Genomic DNA, 16673 nt, shown 5'->3' on the forward strand with positions numbered 1-16673 from the left:
TAAAAGATTGATCTGCACAAATTATTTCACTAAATTTTCTGCTCTTAATGAGAACACTGGATTAAACTCTGGTCTTCAGTTCATTTCTGCTCTTCTGAAATAATTATGAGAGTCATATTTAAAGTGGCTTTGGATGGATTGCAAAGATTTGTTTAATAATTGATTTTTCCCAATTATATGCGAAGATAGCATATTAAAATATTTACAAAGGTGGGCATGTTTATGCAGAAAGGTTTATTTATTTAAAATGATCTGACTTTTGTATGTGAATACTTTTATACTGATTTTGTCAGATGTGAAAGATATTAAAAGATTTTCTCTACAGAGAATACTCAAAGCATTTTAGTACAGCATATGTGCCCACATGAAGAGAATATGGAACTTTAACTGATTAATATTTTTATAAGCTTACATCATTCAAGGTCTTTATAAGAAGGCAGCCAATATATGTCATATGAACTTCTTAAATTAAGCATATCATTCGATGTAACTATCCATCCCAACGTCAGTGCCCTAGTACATTGGATTCTATAGAAATACATAAACAGTTTAAGTATTCTATTAAAAGAAACTCAGAGGAATCAGAGGATTTTACTTTTTATGGGAGAAAAAATATATATATCAAGAGTGACCCCAGTATGCATTAAAGTTTAAAGGGATAAGGTAGTGATGGCGTCTCCTTTGTAAGAATCATTTAAATTAATTGGAAGTCTTCACAGACGATCTTTAAGTTGTGTTGGAAATGAAGGACTGTACAACATCTCTTTAGACATAACACCCCAGAGGGCGCAGAAGAGATAGTAAGGCAGACAAATCATATTCTTCTGCATCTTTCCTCTTGTCTGTTCTGCCGCTGTCTCTTTGTTTACCCAGATTGTGCTCACTCGCTCTCTGAGCTCCATGAGAGCAACCTGTGGTTTCAGAATCTCTCTCCAACATAGACTTAGGTGGACAGCTAGAATGCCTATCTTGCCTTGTTCCAGCTAACAAGTAATACCTGCAGCAATCTACAGGGTTATGAAAATAATTCACCTATTTAAATAAGTATTTTGGATGAATGTTTGAGAAATGTCACACGGTGCCACTTCTGTCTTGTTTCTCCTTTTGAAAGAATTTATTGTCCACTCTCAGGCTCGCTTGTCTACAATCAGCTTCCTGGACTTTTGCCATGCTGTGACAACACTGAGATTGCATTCTGTGGTCTTGGTAGGGTTGTTAGGCTCATGCCTGTGAATCCGGAGTTTTGCAGAGGGGAGGGAGATATGGTGTGGACACTGATGTCACTTCCAAGTGATCACCCAGATGTAACATCACAGCTCCCCACTCTGGTGACACTCCAAGAACTTCTAGAGTGTTGTGTGTTTTGGGGGGGGGTTGCCATTCACTCCCCATGTGTCTCCCACAGCTCATTTGATCAGTCATGGGAATGGAGGGCAGAGGCAGGAGTTTGCACACCACAGGCAGAAGTTCACCCACCACCTGGTAAGCATAGGTCTAGGCCAACCATCTACCCTTGTAGACTGATATGCATAATTCCACCATATTGATCATGATGGACTTGGTCAGACAAAGAGTTGCCAGGTCCCCCTGGCCACTGGCAGGAGGTGGGGGGGGGGGGGTTTTGCCAGATCCAGGTTGGGAAACTTCTGGAGATTTGAGGATGGAGCCTGGGGAGGACAGGGACCTCAGTGTGATACAATGCCATAGAGTCCACCCTCCAAAGCACCCATTTTCTCCAGGGGAACTGATCTTTATAATCTGGAGCTGAGGTGTAATTCCAGGGGATCTCCAGGTCCCACCTGGAGGCTAGCATCCCTAGTGAGACAGTACTTTTTGATTAATTCAGGTTAACAGTTTATCACCCAGTAATGGGTGTGAGGCAGATATTCCAGTGAAAAGATTGTCCCTCCTCACCCAAAACACCCCTATTCTAGCCATTCACCATCTATACAGTGAATCTATACAGCAATCCTGAAAGACATTGTGCTCCCCACTTTTGATGAAGTTTACTCTTGCTGACTCAGTTAAGAGCCTTGGGGTTATGCTGCACCCAACTTTATTACTGGAGAAGTAAGTTAATGCAGTTGCAAAAAAAGGTTTCTTCGAAATCAGCCTAGCCCAAAAGACGGGCTTGATACAGCTGATACAGCTGATCTGGCCACCTGGATCCATGCCACAGTGACATCGAGATTAGACTACTTCAATGCACTGTACATTGGTCTCTCCTCAAAATCAGTTCAGAAACTCTAGTTAGTACAGAATGCCACCACCAAGCTATTATCAGGAAATAGATGCATATTAATCCCATTCTGCAGGCACTTCACTGGCTGCCCGTCAGTAACTAGGCTCAATTTAAGGTATTAGCTATCACATACAAAGTTGTTCATGGCCTTGGACCCTCATATCTGTGAGACCACCTCTCCCCCTATGCTCCGCCATGACAGCTTTGCTCATCGGAACAGGGTCTTCTGCAGATGCCCACTTGCAAATGGGCGAAATCAACAACTGCCCATACATGTGCCTTCTCCATTGTTGCTCCCACCTTATGGAATGGCCCTCCTGAGGGCATGAGGAAGACTCCCACCCCACCCCCAGCTTTCCATAAACTATGCAAAACTGAATTATTCAGGAGGAATTTTCTACACAGGCAATAGAGTTGCACTGTATGAAATGATTCACAAAGTTACATGGAAAAACTATTAGGGGCCTGTGGTCAATAACAAAGCTTCTTAAATTGTGGGTCGCGACCCCATATGAGTCGCATAACTGAACGTGGGGATTGCGAAAAATTTGGCAACAGTAAATTTCTTTATGATTTATTATCAGAAAATGTTTGGCTTGTATTCCTGTTTTATATTCTTATATACCCTGGGTCGCGTAAAAATTTCTCGGGCAAAAAGGGGTCACAAATGGAAAAAGTTTAAGAAGCCCTGGTCTATAATACTGTGTATAGCTTGATGAAACCAGGATTCTACATCATTTAATGTGTCATGTTAATACTTAATACTTATGTTTGCTTCTGTTTTTAGACTTCTGGCTAGTTCTACAATCCTAATCCTATTGCATTGTTTATTGAATGTCCAATCCTGTTGATGGGACTCACTCTGTGTAATCTGCCTTGAGTCTAAGTGAGAAAGGTGGACTATAAATAATGTAAATAAAATAAATATCCCATTCAGTACAAGAAAGTCTAGTTAAACTGATTGACAGCCAAACAATAATTGCTCAAGTTATCATCAAGCCGAATGCCATCATTTCTGAATATGCTGGCCCATCTGTTTTTACTACTTGCCTGGGAGGGGAAAGATGTTTTCAACTATCCATCTGCTCATAATAAATAGTAATGGGCTACATTCAGCTTTCCTGGTCAAACCAGCTTCCTTGTGTCTGCTTTAATTTATGAAATTAACATTAGTCTCACAAATTATATGGAACTTTTACTATATCTAATGTAATTCCACTATCAGTAAACAGTGAGGGTTCTCAGATATACTAAACTGCATGTACACAAGACATATTTGCATGCTGCTATTGGCATTTTCAGTACAACAAATACGAAATGGAACTCGTCTGGTTTAAAAAAACTGAGGGCATACTAGGCATCAGCACAGTGTATGTGTGGTGTGCTGCATGAAGAACAAAAAGATAAATTGTACACTATAGATAAGGGCATATAGCCTATGATGCCATTCCACACAGCAGCGGCCCCACCTGCAGGGCGTCTTTCCTATCTGTGGAAGAGAGGAAGGTGATTTTTGCAAATTCCTTCCTCCTGCTGCAGACTCCCAATTTGCACCTCCTCACACACACACACACACACACATACACACACATACACATACTGTTCCTTTGGGTTCACCAAAACATAGGAATATGATTTCATGGGACAAAGAAGGCTGTAGTGGAGGCAGAGGTTCCTCTACCGATCATGTTACTTAGGATCCAAGTCATACAGTGCTATCCAAAGCAGAATTATTTATTTATTGTTTTATTTATTAGATTTTATACCACCCTTTCCTGACCAAAGTCAGGGTCAGGGTGGCTCACATTAGCAATAATAAGAAGAGTTGGTTTTTATATGCCGACTTTCTCTTACCACTTAAGGAAGAATCAAACCAGCTTACAATCACCTTCCCTTCCTCTCCCCACAACAGACACCCTGTGAGGTAGGTGGGGCTGAGAGAGCTCTAAGAGAGCTGTGACTAGCCCAAGGTCTTCCAGCTGGCAGGTCCAGGATGGAACAGAGAGGCCAGCAATGATTAAACCATCGCTGCCCTCAACCATAGGCCTGGCGGAACATCTCCGTCTTGCAAGCCCTGCGGAATTGTGCCAAATCCTACAGGGCCCAGGTCTCATTCGACAGAGAGTCGAATTATACCCTCCTAAGTCCATTAAACTCAGTGGCACTAACAATCACACTGTTAGAAGCCAAGACTGATGTTAAAAGATAATTACAGTGGGTAGCCGTGTTTGTCTGTCTGCAGTTGTAAGATAACTGTCTGCAGTTAAAAGATAATTAATTATGGTTACTCTTACTTTTAAAATTTTACTTTGGAAACCCGTAAGAATTACTAAACTCTTTTTTCACATAATGCTACCAGAAACCGAACCCCTCATCTAATTTTGTACAAAAAGAGTCTTTTGCTTGGTTTAGGCCAGGGTCCCCCAACGTGGCTTCTGTGGGCATCATGGCGCCCTCTGATCCCTTTCCTGGTGCATGACAATTGCTTTTAGAAAGTGGTGAGGCTTTTGCCCAGCAGGGCATCTGATGGGCTATTAGAGATCTGATTGACTGTGGAGATTGTCTTTAGGTAGGGCTGCCCTCAAGACTGATCCAGAAACTCCAGCTGGTTCAGAATGCAGCAGCGAGGGTCCTTACTGAGACCCCGCTGAGAGCACATATTCAGCCAGTGCTCCGACAACTGCACTGGCTCCAGGTGGAGTACCAGAGCCGGTTCAAGGTGCTTGTTTTAACCTTTAAAGCCTTACATGGTCTGGGACCATCGTAACTGGGACCATCGTACACCCCCCCAGTCAGCATTACGCTCTGCAAATAACAACTTACTTGTGGTCCCCGGCCCAAAAAGTGTCCGGCTGTCCTCAACCAGGGCCAACGCATTTTTGCAGGGCCTGTACGACTGAGATGTTTGGCCAGGCTTATGGTTGAGGGCATCAACGGCTTCCATCATAGATGGCCTCCCTTCCCCTTTTCTTTACTTCCATTGCAAGCTTTAATTGGGGACTCTGATTGCTCTTTCCTGGGCTTGCTACGGAGCTGTGGCATTATATAGGTTCCAGTTTGATTTTATATTTTATATGTTGTGTATTGGTTTTGATGGATGTTAACTGCTCTGAGCCCAGCTTTGGCCTGGATAGAGAGTGGGATACAAGTGAAATAAATAAATAAATAAGATTGAAATAATGTTCTTTCAGCTGCAGCTGTCATCACGGAGTTGGTTTTATTCTCTCTCACTCCTCTTTCCCAGGGTATTTTTTAAAAATTACTCCTCTTCTCCCCTTGGGTTTCGTCTGTGTGTGTGGCTCTGCCCCCCAGGAAGCCATTTTGTGGCTGTGCCCACTACCTGTGTCCAAATTCCAAAGGTACCCACAGGCTAAAAAAGATTGGGAACCCCTGTTTAAGACTCTAGTATAGTGATTAACGTATTTTTCGCTCCATAGGACGCACTTTTCCATAAGACGCACCTAGTTTTTAGAGGAGGAAAACAAGAAAAAATCTTGTTTTCCTCCTCTAAAAACTTGTCTTATGGAGCGAATGCCGGCTGGGCGCGTGCGCGTCCGGACGGCGCGAGCCGGCGTTCCCTGCCCCGACGGCCAGTTGGGAGGCAGGCGGGGCGCACAGAGCCGGCTGGGTGCGTGCGCGTCGGGACGGCGCGAGCCGGCATTCCCCGCCCTGAGGGCCAGCTGGGAGGCGGGCGGGGCCGCACAGAGCCGGGTGGGCACGTGCGCCGGCTCGCTCTGTGCGGCCCCGCCCGCCTCCCAGCTGGCCGTCGAGGTGGGGAACACTGGCTCGCGCCATCCCGATGAGCACGCGCCCAGCCGGCATTCGCTTCATAAGACGCACGGACATTTCCCCTCACTTTTGAGGAGGAAAAAAGTGTGTCTTATGGAGCAAAAAATACGGTATATCCAGTCGTAAATACTGTTTTAGACTCTAGTAAGGTGATTATATCCAGTCCTAAATACTGTTTAGCAACGTTTCTGCCTTTTGACCAGTACACCTGAAAGATACACCTGATATCTGGTAGGTATCAAACATAAACCTTTCAGTAATTATGCCAGAAAAAGGGAAAATTATTAGTGATAGCTAATTATATCAGATAATAAAAAAATCAGAAGATGAAATATAGTATTTCAAAGCAGCTATTCTTGGTTAATTTGGAGGTAGCAATAGTTTTTAATGATTCACAGGAAAAGCTCCCCAATAGCATCTACCACAAAGATAGGCAACCCCTGGCATGCATGCGAAACAGAGGCATGCCAACCATTTTGCTCAGCACACCAGGCCAGATCTCTGCCCAAGCAAGCAAGGCAAGGCTCAGAGTAACTATCAGCACTGCCAGGGGCAGCAGCATTGAAAAAAAGACATGGCTTATACCTGCCGTTGGCTCTCAGATTGACGCAGCTACAAGTCAGATCAGATCTGAGGCACTGGCAGAGCTGTTGAAGCTTGGCTTGCTCCCAGTGTGTCTGGCCAAATGCAACCTGCATCTCCCCACACCTTTTGTTTGCTGGGACACCAACATCTTCACAACTAGACGTGGTTGTGTTTTGGTTTTGGCCCTCAGGCTAAAAAGGCTCCCTTTTAAATTATTGTCTCATATTTGAGTCTTACCTGCCAAGGTTTTGTAATCCACCAAATCGAACATGACAATAGCCACAGCTGACCAGGTAACAATCAGTGCAACAACAAGTAGCCATGCTGCTGGCGAGCTGAATGTTGTCACAAAGTCTTCTGAAACTGACTTTTTGGACACTTTCATGTGTGGCATGGGGACAGCTCCATTCTTGCTGTCTATCACTGTAGTGGTGGATACAGGACCTAATAAATAAGAGAGACAAAGTAAATGCTTTTGGCATTGAACCTCCCAACATTAAATACTCTTCTAAGCTATAACATTTATGAAAACTTAAGGCGCAATACAGAAAGTAACATTTTACCGGCAGGACCCTTTAAACACTTTTCTCTCCAAAAGGGACCCAACACAGCTTACAACGAAGTTTAAAAACAACAATCATAATAAGAATACAGTAATATAAAGTGCAACCACACGGCCTCCTGGCTTCTACAGGAAGATGGGCCTTCCCTCAAGAGCTGGTGAGCTGATGGGTTTGTAGTCCCAACCTCATACTTCCTTGTTCCCTGTCTTAACCCCATAATTGCCCTCCTGGTCCTTTATATGTTTATACTACAAGAAGTAGTGAAACAGCTCATTCAGTCCCCAGAATTACAGCTGCCCAGATGTGCCCTTACCTGTGATAATAAGGTCTCTGACAAACTGAGCTTTGACTCTCAAAAGCTCATAACCTGAAAACCTTGTTGGTATCTAAGCTGCTACTGGACTTGAATATAGCTCTTCCACTGCAGACCCACACGGCTACCCTCTGAAACCATCTCCTGATCCCTGTTGCTCTGTTTGCCCATGTTCTTGCTGTTGGCCCCTGGCTGAGTAGCCAGTGGGGTCCGGCCATGGCCGAAACACTGCCACCTAGCAGGCAACTGACTGCTCCACAGTGGCTCAGGTTCTGCCCTAGTGGGAATTGGGGGGTGCCCCTAAACCAGTGGTTCCCAACCTTTTTTTGACCAGGGACCACTAGGGCTTTTTTGTTCGGTGCAGGGACCCCAAGGTTCAAAATAAAAATTCCAAGAATTTGAAAATAAACTTTAATCATAACTGTTAGTTAAACATTAAACTTAGAATAATATTTGAATATATATTTTTATAATAGAGAACTTTTAATTGAAAATATTAATTTATTATGGCTTTATAACTTTTTTTCATGGACCTTAATTTAGTTCTCGCGGACCCCTGGGGGTCCACAGACCCCTGGTTGGGAACCAGTGCCCTAAACCCTTGACAAGAAAAACATAGTAAGATGAGCCAATATGGCAATTTCAAGCAAGTCATTGCCACCTGTCTACTGACTAATTGAGAGGTACATTTTTAAACCTCAAACTATTTAGCATAATTTCTTTTTTAGCAGTTGTGAACATCATACACTGCACACAGCTCAAGGGAGTAGTTGCAGTCTCCGGTTTCACTATCTAATATTTCATGTTGCTAAAATTAAAACAACACAGAGGAAGGGTTAGCTAAAATAGGGGTGGACATTTTCTCCTGTCCAAAGAGCTCTTTTTCTCAACAGCAGGGCTTTTAAGCAATATTTGTATATGAGGCACAACAGATACCCACACACACAAATTTTGGCGGCAGCCCCCCTCGCGTCATTTCTGGCCTTAGCCAGCGGTAGCCGTGCTCCATTGCCAGTCTCTTCACAGTTCCAACTGGCTGAAGTTTTGGAGCTTTTTTCCTTCCCTGAATCAACTGAATCAAACCTATTCTTTAATACAGTAAATAGAATTAAACCAGCTGTTACAATTTCCAGCATTCAATAGCACTCAGAATTTCTGATCTGATCTGATGGGTTGCCATGTTAGTCTCTGTAGCAGTAGAAAAGAGCAAGAGTCCAGTAGCACCTTAAAGACTAAGGTCGTTGATGCTCGGTTGGTTTGTCTCACGATTCTCCCGCGATTGTCTTGGTTCTCCGCGGGTGTTATGTATGGTCATTTATGCATGGGTACTTTCACTCATGTTTGCCCCTGGTCTGCCTCGGAGTTATTCCTTGGTCTGTCTCGGAGTTATGCATGAGTTTTCCGTCCATTGGAGATGACCTCGCTGCCATCACAAATCCCAGGACTTCCCATTCCTCTGTTAACCCTATTCTTCCCTCTCCCCTGAGCTCAGCCCGAGTGAAATCTTTGTGCATAAGGTAAAGCACGGGACACGCAAGCTTGTTTTCTCTCACAGCCAATTACAAAGCAGTGTGTAAAGAAGTGGGGATTCAAATACTTCCTGCTTCTTTGGAGTTTTTTCTGAGCAGAAGAAAGGCTTTTTAAAACGGAGGCTTGGATTTATCTCCCCCCCCCCTTTCAGATTGCACCGTTTTTGTTTTTTGTTCTTAAAATGCTTTTTTATGCAGCAATTGGGTTTGGGGGGGGGGGTCTCTCACAGTAAGCTCTACAAAGTAAGCCAGTTACAAAGCAGCATTTAAAGGGGCGGGACTTGATTTGAGTTTGGAGACTGCTGGTGCAGAGATTCTCAACAGGAAAGTGTGAGTCCAGCAAACAACGAACCTCAGGTAAAACTCCCATGCATAAATGACCTATGATGTTCTCCTCCCTGGGGGCTCAGCTCGCTTCCATACCATGACTTCCCTGGGTTTTCCAATCCCTGTTTTATCCCAGAAGTAAGTTTTATTCCGAGCTTATCTCAGTTACCAGAAGGTGCATAGTTCAGCCATGGGTCGATCTTCCCACGCCTTGATACACCTCCATTCTCCAACTTCTCCAGCCAGCCTTCAGCCATCCCCTCCGCAATGCCCCAGGAGGTGGGCATGGCCGCCTCCTTCTCTGGACACCCTTCACATTTTTTTTCTGCTGCTCTGATGGAGTATCGATATATCAAATCTTCCAAAATACTAATCAAAATAGCAGAGAGAGGCAGCGGAGGCAAGGGTCGTGCATTCACTTCCCTGCCCCCCCTGCATTTGGGTGATGAGTTACCCATGGAGGGGGCAAGCAAGTGCCTGATCCTAGGCTCCACTGCCTCTCTCTGTGAATTTGACTAGTATTTTGGGAGACTGGATGCTATATTGATATTACATCAGAGCAGCAGGGGGGAAAGTGCCCAGACAAGAACTCCCCCCCTTAACATCTTTTCACATCTGTTTCAACAGTGTTCACAGAATCACACACAAGTGGAGAATCTCCCTCCCACTTTTTCCTTTTCTGAGGTGAGCTGTGTTTTCAAGGTGCGGGGACTCCAACACTTAAGGATTTTGGTTGGGGGATTGGGGTCATGCTTGCTCACAGCCTAATAACCTCTATGGGTCATTTGCACAGAGCCTGTGAGCTGTACCATATGTGCAACGACATTGTAGGCATGTTCTGTACTCTGCAGAAACATGTGCATATGACCCAATCTATGTGTTGAGATTTGGGATGTAGCCTGTGAGTGTGATCTCCCTTCCATTGGACATACATTAATTTTACCAAGATATGGTATCTGCCCAAGCATTTTGTAAATTAGGGGTAGAGCTCATTGCTTTGCATGCTGAAAATTCCAAATTTCATCTTCCAAGTGCCATAGCAGAGTTCATGCCAGTCAGAATAGACTATATAGGGTTAAATGGGCTAGAGATGTAAGTAACACAGTATATGTAGCTTCTTTAATTTATATCACTTGCAGAGGAGTTTGTCTTAAAATTCAAAGAGGAATGATGCAGAATAAGATTCATCCATAGCTATGGACAAAAAAGTACATTTTCTTTTTGGCAGTTGGATTTAACAGAAACCATGCAGAAGTATTTACAAAAAAAACAGCTCCATGCATAAAGGCCTAACAGTGGGACTTTGTGTGAGAAAAATCTACACAGCAGAAATAGCAGGAGGGAGACTTTAAGGAAACTTCACAAAACACTCTTAGAAACAATTGGTGCTTTTCTCTTCTTTTTTTTAAAAAAAGGCATTTACATGGAAACAAGATCTTCCTTTATAAAGAGTTCATCAGACCCAACTGCTTACATCCACCTGGAGCCATAATCCTACCTTTGTGATATCATAATTTCCACATCAATCTATTGTGAGGACTGATTACTTTAACTGAGAATGAAGCAGCAAGAAAAGCTCTTTTTTTAAAGTTAACTATTTTAATGCAAATGTATTCCACAAGAAAGGGAAAAATGTAAACCGCGTAGATAGACTTTTTCAAGAGCTCCGTGATTTTCCCACAAGTTAAACAGCAACCACAACTGAACATCCTAAAACCAGTTTTATTTACAGGCTTTCCACAGAAGCCCTAGAATGATGCCCAAGAAGTCTGTGGCACGGAACTGAGCTATCCTGACTGGAAACCTAGCTTTCTAACCCTTGAAGCCCCCAACCTTTAACGTTTCCCTAAGAAAAAAATACAGCAAAAATAATAATAACCGAAACTGAAGTCTCCTTTAAAAACTATTGCACACGTAATTTTGTGGCCCACTGAAATTAGATTTTATTTTTTAAATCCTTGGTTTAGTATCGATGTATATGAAGAGGAATGTTGTTCCTATAAGACGTATTGGTCTTCTGTTTTTATGCAACTGTTTCTATTGTACAGGATTTTGTGGAAGTGCTTTTATGAATACCAGCTTATTCAAGCATTACAACTAGGAAAAAGGGATTAGCATCCAAAAGTCTTCAGACAGTATTGTCGATCCTGTCAAAATACTCTCACGTAATTCTGGGTGTATTGTATAGTACTGCACAGTCATTTCTACTCTAAATGACTGTGAAGAGAGGAAAGTTTTAAACCTCGGGTTTCAAATACTTAGAGAACAAAATAGCAGGTTTTAGTGGGAGATTGCGTACAGTATATTTCATCTGTAGCTACATCACCTTTGAGCAGTAATCTCTGCAGGGGGCAAGAGATCAGGAAGATTAACACTAGATGGTCCAAGTATTCTTAATGGCACCCTTTCTTTTCAGTAGGAAGAAATATTGAATAGATCTAAAGAAGCAATAGATCTAAAGGAGGATTAAAAACCCTTGGATTACAGGCAGAAACAAGCAGGGGACCTGCAAGGACTTGCGGGGAACGTCACATTTTCCCCTGACCTGACCTACTATTTTTCTCGTTCGCTTCCCTGAACGTCCCCATAGCCTCTTCCCTTTTCCTCCTTTCTTTCCACCCACCCACCAGCCAACCTACCTTTATCTGTCTCCCTTTCATCTTTCCCCCTTCCTTCTTCCTGGCAGCCTCTACCCAGGGAAAACAGTTGCACAGTGCTAGCACTGGGCCATAGGATTACCAGGAGAGGGGGACCTCCCAGTAATCCAGTTTCCTTTCCTGCCAGTGATTCAGGTGCCGGTGGAAGGAAATGGAGGAAAATGGGGAAGTGTCAGTCATCACACCAAGGCACAGATGTCACTTCCAGTGAAGACTGGCATGCTGTAGGATTTGCTGTAGAATGGGATGCTGTAGGAATTGCAAAAACTCTGTGGTTTTACCAGAGAGTTTTTGCAAAATTCTAGAGTGACCCATTGACATCAGCATGTCAGTGTGACACCAGTGTGCCAGTCCCCACCCCCCATGACCTGGCAAACCTACTGGGCCAAGCCCAGTTGTACAGTGCCTGTTGCATGGCGGGGAACCCAAAATGACTAGTGTAAAGAACCTGATTTTCCCATGTATACCTTCTCCCACTATTTCCTCTTTCCCCTCAGCTGACAATCCCCATACCCTCACCCTTCCCTGCTTTTTTTTCTCCTTCCCACCCACCAAACTACGTTTCATCTGCCCCCACACTATATTGATTGTTTTCTTACTTCATTTATACACCATATTTTTCCACAATGGAAACACAAAGCAGCGAGCATGATTCTCCTCTTCTCCAATTTTGTACTCACAACAACCCTGTGAGGTAGGTTTGGCTGAGAGTGTGTGACTAGCCCATGTCATGGCGGAGTGGAGATTCAATGCAAGGTCTCCCAAATCCTAGTATGAACCTCTAACCGCTACACTGCATTGACTTTCATGAGGTGGCTGCTGTAGAACAGTAGCAACAAAACAACCAGCACGATGGCAAATGGTCTATAAATTATAATGTAACAATTTTCCTGTAAATTAATAAACCAAAGATTCATCTACCATTCATAATAGAGTACAAAATCATTCAATCAGTGAAGTGCATAGATAAAGCCAATGCTCCTTTATACAAGATTAAAGGCAAACAGTTCAGAAGTCTCCACGAAGGAGTGATTCATCTGTTTCCAATGGAGCAAAAGTCCCAAACAATGTAATGTATCAATCTCCACAGCTGCAGAAACGGGATCGCCGGATGTTTCCTCGTTTCACTTTATAATAAGTCTTTCTTATCAATCTTGCTGAATGCCCTTCATTAGTCTCACTGAGTAGAGATTCAAAGATCTTGTTTTACAGAGTGCAAGACTGTATAAAAAAGCATTGGCTTTATATATGCACTAAACTGATTGAATTATTTGTACTCGTAGAATCATAGAGTTGGAAGGGACCACCAGGGTCATCAAGTCCAACCCCTTGCACAATGCAGGAAATTTACTCTATTACTCTATTACATAATACTGTTAGCTTTGGGCTTACTAGGTAAAATGTTATCTGGGGGTTGCCCTGGCAACCAATAATCATCCTAAAAGTTTATTTTCGCCTTTATATTACCCATACCTGTAGTTTTCCTTCCATTAGTATCCTTGCTAAGTTCCAAGTCAATATCTGTTCTTCCCCCCCCCCACCATCCTAGGCATTTTTTCGGGGGGCTTGGATGCCACCTGGGCGAGGGCACCTGTGCGGCTGCAAACACCTCAGCCTGAGCAGCCGCCAACTTGGCAGCAGGGACAGCGGCCGCTTTGGAAAAAAGTTTTTTGGCCCCCTGTTCCAACAAAAGCAAAAGTTCCTCACAGTTAGTGAGCAGCGGCAACGCCTGTTGCGCAAGATCCACGGGAACAGAGCAGCTGAAATCCTCCTCCAACTTCTGCAGGACGATGGCTTTGGTAGCCGTATTCGCCGGCACGTCAAGCAGACACAGGAGCGCTTTGGCGGCGGCATTTTTTGCCTCCTGGCAAAAGCGGTGTTGGTTAGGACTCCCCCCCCCCAGCTGTTCCGCCATGAGGGAATGGGGTGCGGGATTTTGAATGTGCGGATTATTTCCTTCCAGTAGTATTTTGCTCCCGCTTAACACACAGTCTCAGGCGACTAGTCGGGTAAACAGAGTAGCGTCCTGCTGGGCTAGCCATGCCTCTTTGAGGAGAACGGCGAGCCAACGGGTTTCCTCCCGGGCACGGTGTACGGCCTCCCACGACTCCACGGCCGCCGCTTTTTCAAGGGCGACCCATTGCGAGGCAACCAACCCTGCCAGTTGATGGGATTCCTGATGAGAGTGGCGCGCTTCCTCCAAGAGCGATCGCTGGAGGTCCTCCCCAGCAGCCCTTGCCAGGGCGCGTTCGCAGGAGGTACGGCGGAATGTTGAAAGATTTTGAGGGATTAGTATCCTAATGTCAGCTCTGGGCTTACCAGATAAATCCCACAAAAAGACTTCCAGGCAGGTCTTCCTACGAAAGTTGGTTTATTAGGAAATATACAGCAAGTTACAGATATTGACTTGGAAGGATACTAATGGAAGGATACTAATGGAAGGAAAACTACAGGTATGGGTAATATAAAGGCGAAAGTAAACTTTTAGGATGACTATTTGTTGCCAGGGCAACCCCCAGATAACACTCTTTCCCAGGAAGGATTAAAGACTAAACAATAGTGAGACCTTGAAACTCCACCTGGCCTAACCACTGGGCGCCTTTCCCAGGCCGGTGCCTGACAAATACTCTATTATGAATGGTAGATGAATCTTTGGTTTATTAATTTACAGGAAAATTGTTACATTATAACTTATAGACAATTTGCCATCGTGCTGGTTGTTTTGTTTATACTGTGGTGTATGTATCAGCATAGGTTTTCTATTGGTTGGCTACAGTAGAACAGTAGCAAGCAGCCAGGCCTGGATGAGTCATGCAAGTCAAGTGGTATCCAGTCACCTGATTGTTGCTTCTGGTCCTGGTCCCGATGAGTCCTCCCCACAAAGAGCCCTGCCCAGTCCCTCTGCTTTTTACAGCAGAAACCAACCCTTGAAGGCCAGCAGTACTATTGTGGTTGCCACTGAGGACATTTTTTTCTTAAAGCAAGAGGTGTTGCTTCCATGATTTTTTTTTAACTCCCCAATGTATTTTTTTTAGATTTCAGAATTTCTGCAAACCTGGGGCTTTTATCAGGTTTGTAGAAAGATCTGTATTGTCTCACCATGGTTTAATATCCAGATTTAAGTGAATTAGATATAGTGTTGAGAATTAGGTATTTTGACAAGCAGGGGACACTCAAGGACTTGTGGGGGTGCAACAGACGAGAGGTTAATCTTCAGAAGAAGCTGAGAGAAAAGGAGTGGGCAGAGCTTGAAGGCTCACTCTCTGAGTTCTGACTGAAAGACAGGAGTCTAAGCTTGGTAACCTGTGTGAGAAGAAGCTGTGAACGACTCTGTGAACCTTAGGGTTCAGTTTGGCTAAACTGTGTAAAAGCACAACCTGTGGTGTGACAGGATTGAGATTGGGAGGAGAAGGGCCCTTTCTCAGGTAACAAAGAGGGAATGGGCTCTAGAGAAGGAAATATTCCAATTACAGGGGTCTGTTAAGGGATTACTGCCACTGGAGTGCGGTAGTTCAGTAGTGAGAACAGGAAGAGAGAGTCAAGGAGGATTCTCTATACTTCTGAGTTCTCTGGGAAAGAGAGGTTTTTAATCTCTACCTTTCCTGATAGCTTAGCAGCAGAGTCTGGTAAAGGAAAGTCTATTGGAAAATCTAAGAACTGAATTTAATTAATGAACTGAAGCTGTAAACTGTAACTAAGAAGTGTGATTTTGTAAAATCTAAGCCATTTGACCATCTCTGAAGTGAATCTTGTAAATATATATATATATATGGTTTTGGTGTTTCCCCTCAAAATTCATCTTTTGAATACTGTGTAAGCCTTGTAAAAAATTGTATTTATGTTGAAAAGTGTATTGCCCTGTTTGACTTGCAAAGTTATGAAACACTAATCTAGAAGCACTGGCCTCTAGAGGGAGGGGCCTATTACAGGGGAGGCTGGGAAAAAAGGCTTTGGGCCTGGGAACAGGAAGAAAGAAAGGAGGGGAGAGAACTCCAAGATGGAGGCACAGCTACAGGAGAAGCTGGGGTTTTTTTCCTCCTGATGTTCTGGGGAATTGAGAGACGAATCTCTAGAGAAGAAAACAGCCAGGGACACAGAGAACACCAGCTGGCAGAAGAGTGGCCACTTTCTGGACTGAGTCTTTCGTTCTGAGCGTCACGGGGACTTTGCTGTGACTGTGAGGAGAGGTGGTTTCTCTCAGGAACTGTGAGGAGAAGAGGAACCTGTCTGCAGTTTGTGAGTCAGAACCCAGAGACTAAAGAGACTTCCTCCCCTTTGCCCACTGACTTTGGGATGGGTTAATATAATTTTTATCCTTACTGTTTGTTTCACTCTCTAGTTTGACTTTACTGTTCCCCTCCCCTCTCAATAAATGTTAATTGTTTCAGTATTCAAGTGTTTCAGGTTTTGAATGGGGCATCTAAAATCCAGTGGTCACTAACCTTGCCCTTTTTACAGCAAAAAGGTTTACAACTGTTTAATAAATCTCCCTGTTCTCTTTGTTAATTTTAAGAAGCTTCTAGTGTCATATTTCTTACCTGAGAAGGAGAAAAATAATCTCCACATAACACTCTCTGGCTAATAAGAAGTAAGCAATGTCCCCCTCTCTCCCCCTCAGAACAAAAACTGATTACTGGGAGATAGTAGTAGCAAGGAGGAAGGAGGAGG

The 16673-nt window shown here is 43.7% G+C and overlaps 1 protein-coding gene across 1 annotated transcript in view; it reads right to left on the minus strand.

The window, feature by feature from the left end:
* Nucleotides 1-16673, minus strand: part of TRDN (triadin) — a 139123-nt gene that overhangs the window by 102719 nt on the left and 19731 nt on the right. Inside the window, exon 2 of the mRNA XM_056856720.1 lies at nt 6854-7060. Within this exon, the coding sequence (XP_056712698.1) occupies nt 6854-7060 (207 nt within the window). The remainder of the gene's footprint in view (nt 1-6853; nt 7061-16673) is intronic.

This window comes from Euleptes europaea, chromosome 10, assembly GCF_029931775.1.
Source record: "Euleptes europaea isolate rEulEur1 chromosome 10, rEulEur1.hap1, whole genome shotgun sequence".
Taxonomy (NCBI): Eukaryota; Metazoa; Chordata; class Lepidosauria; order Squamata; family Sphaerodactylidae; genus Euleptes; species Euleptes europaea.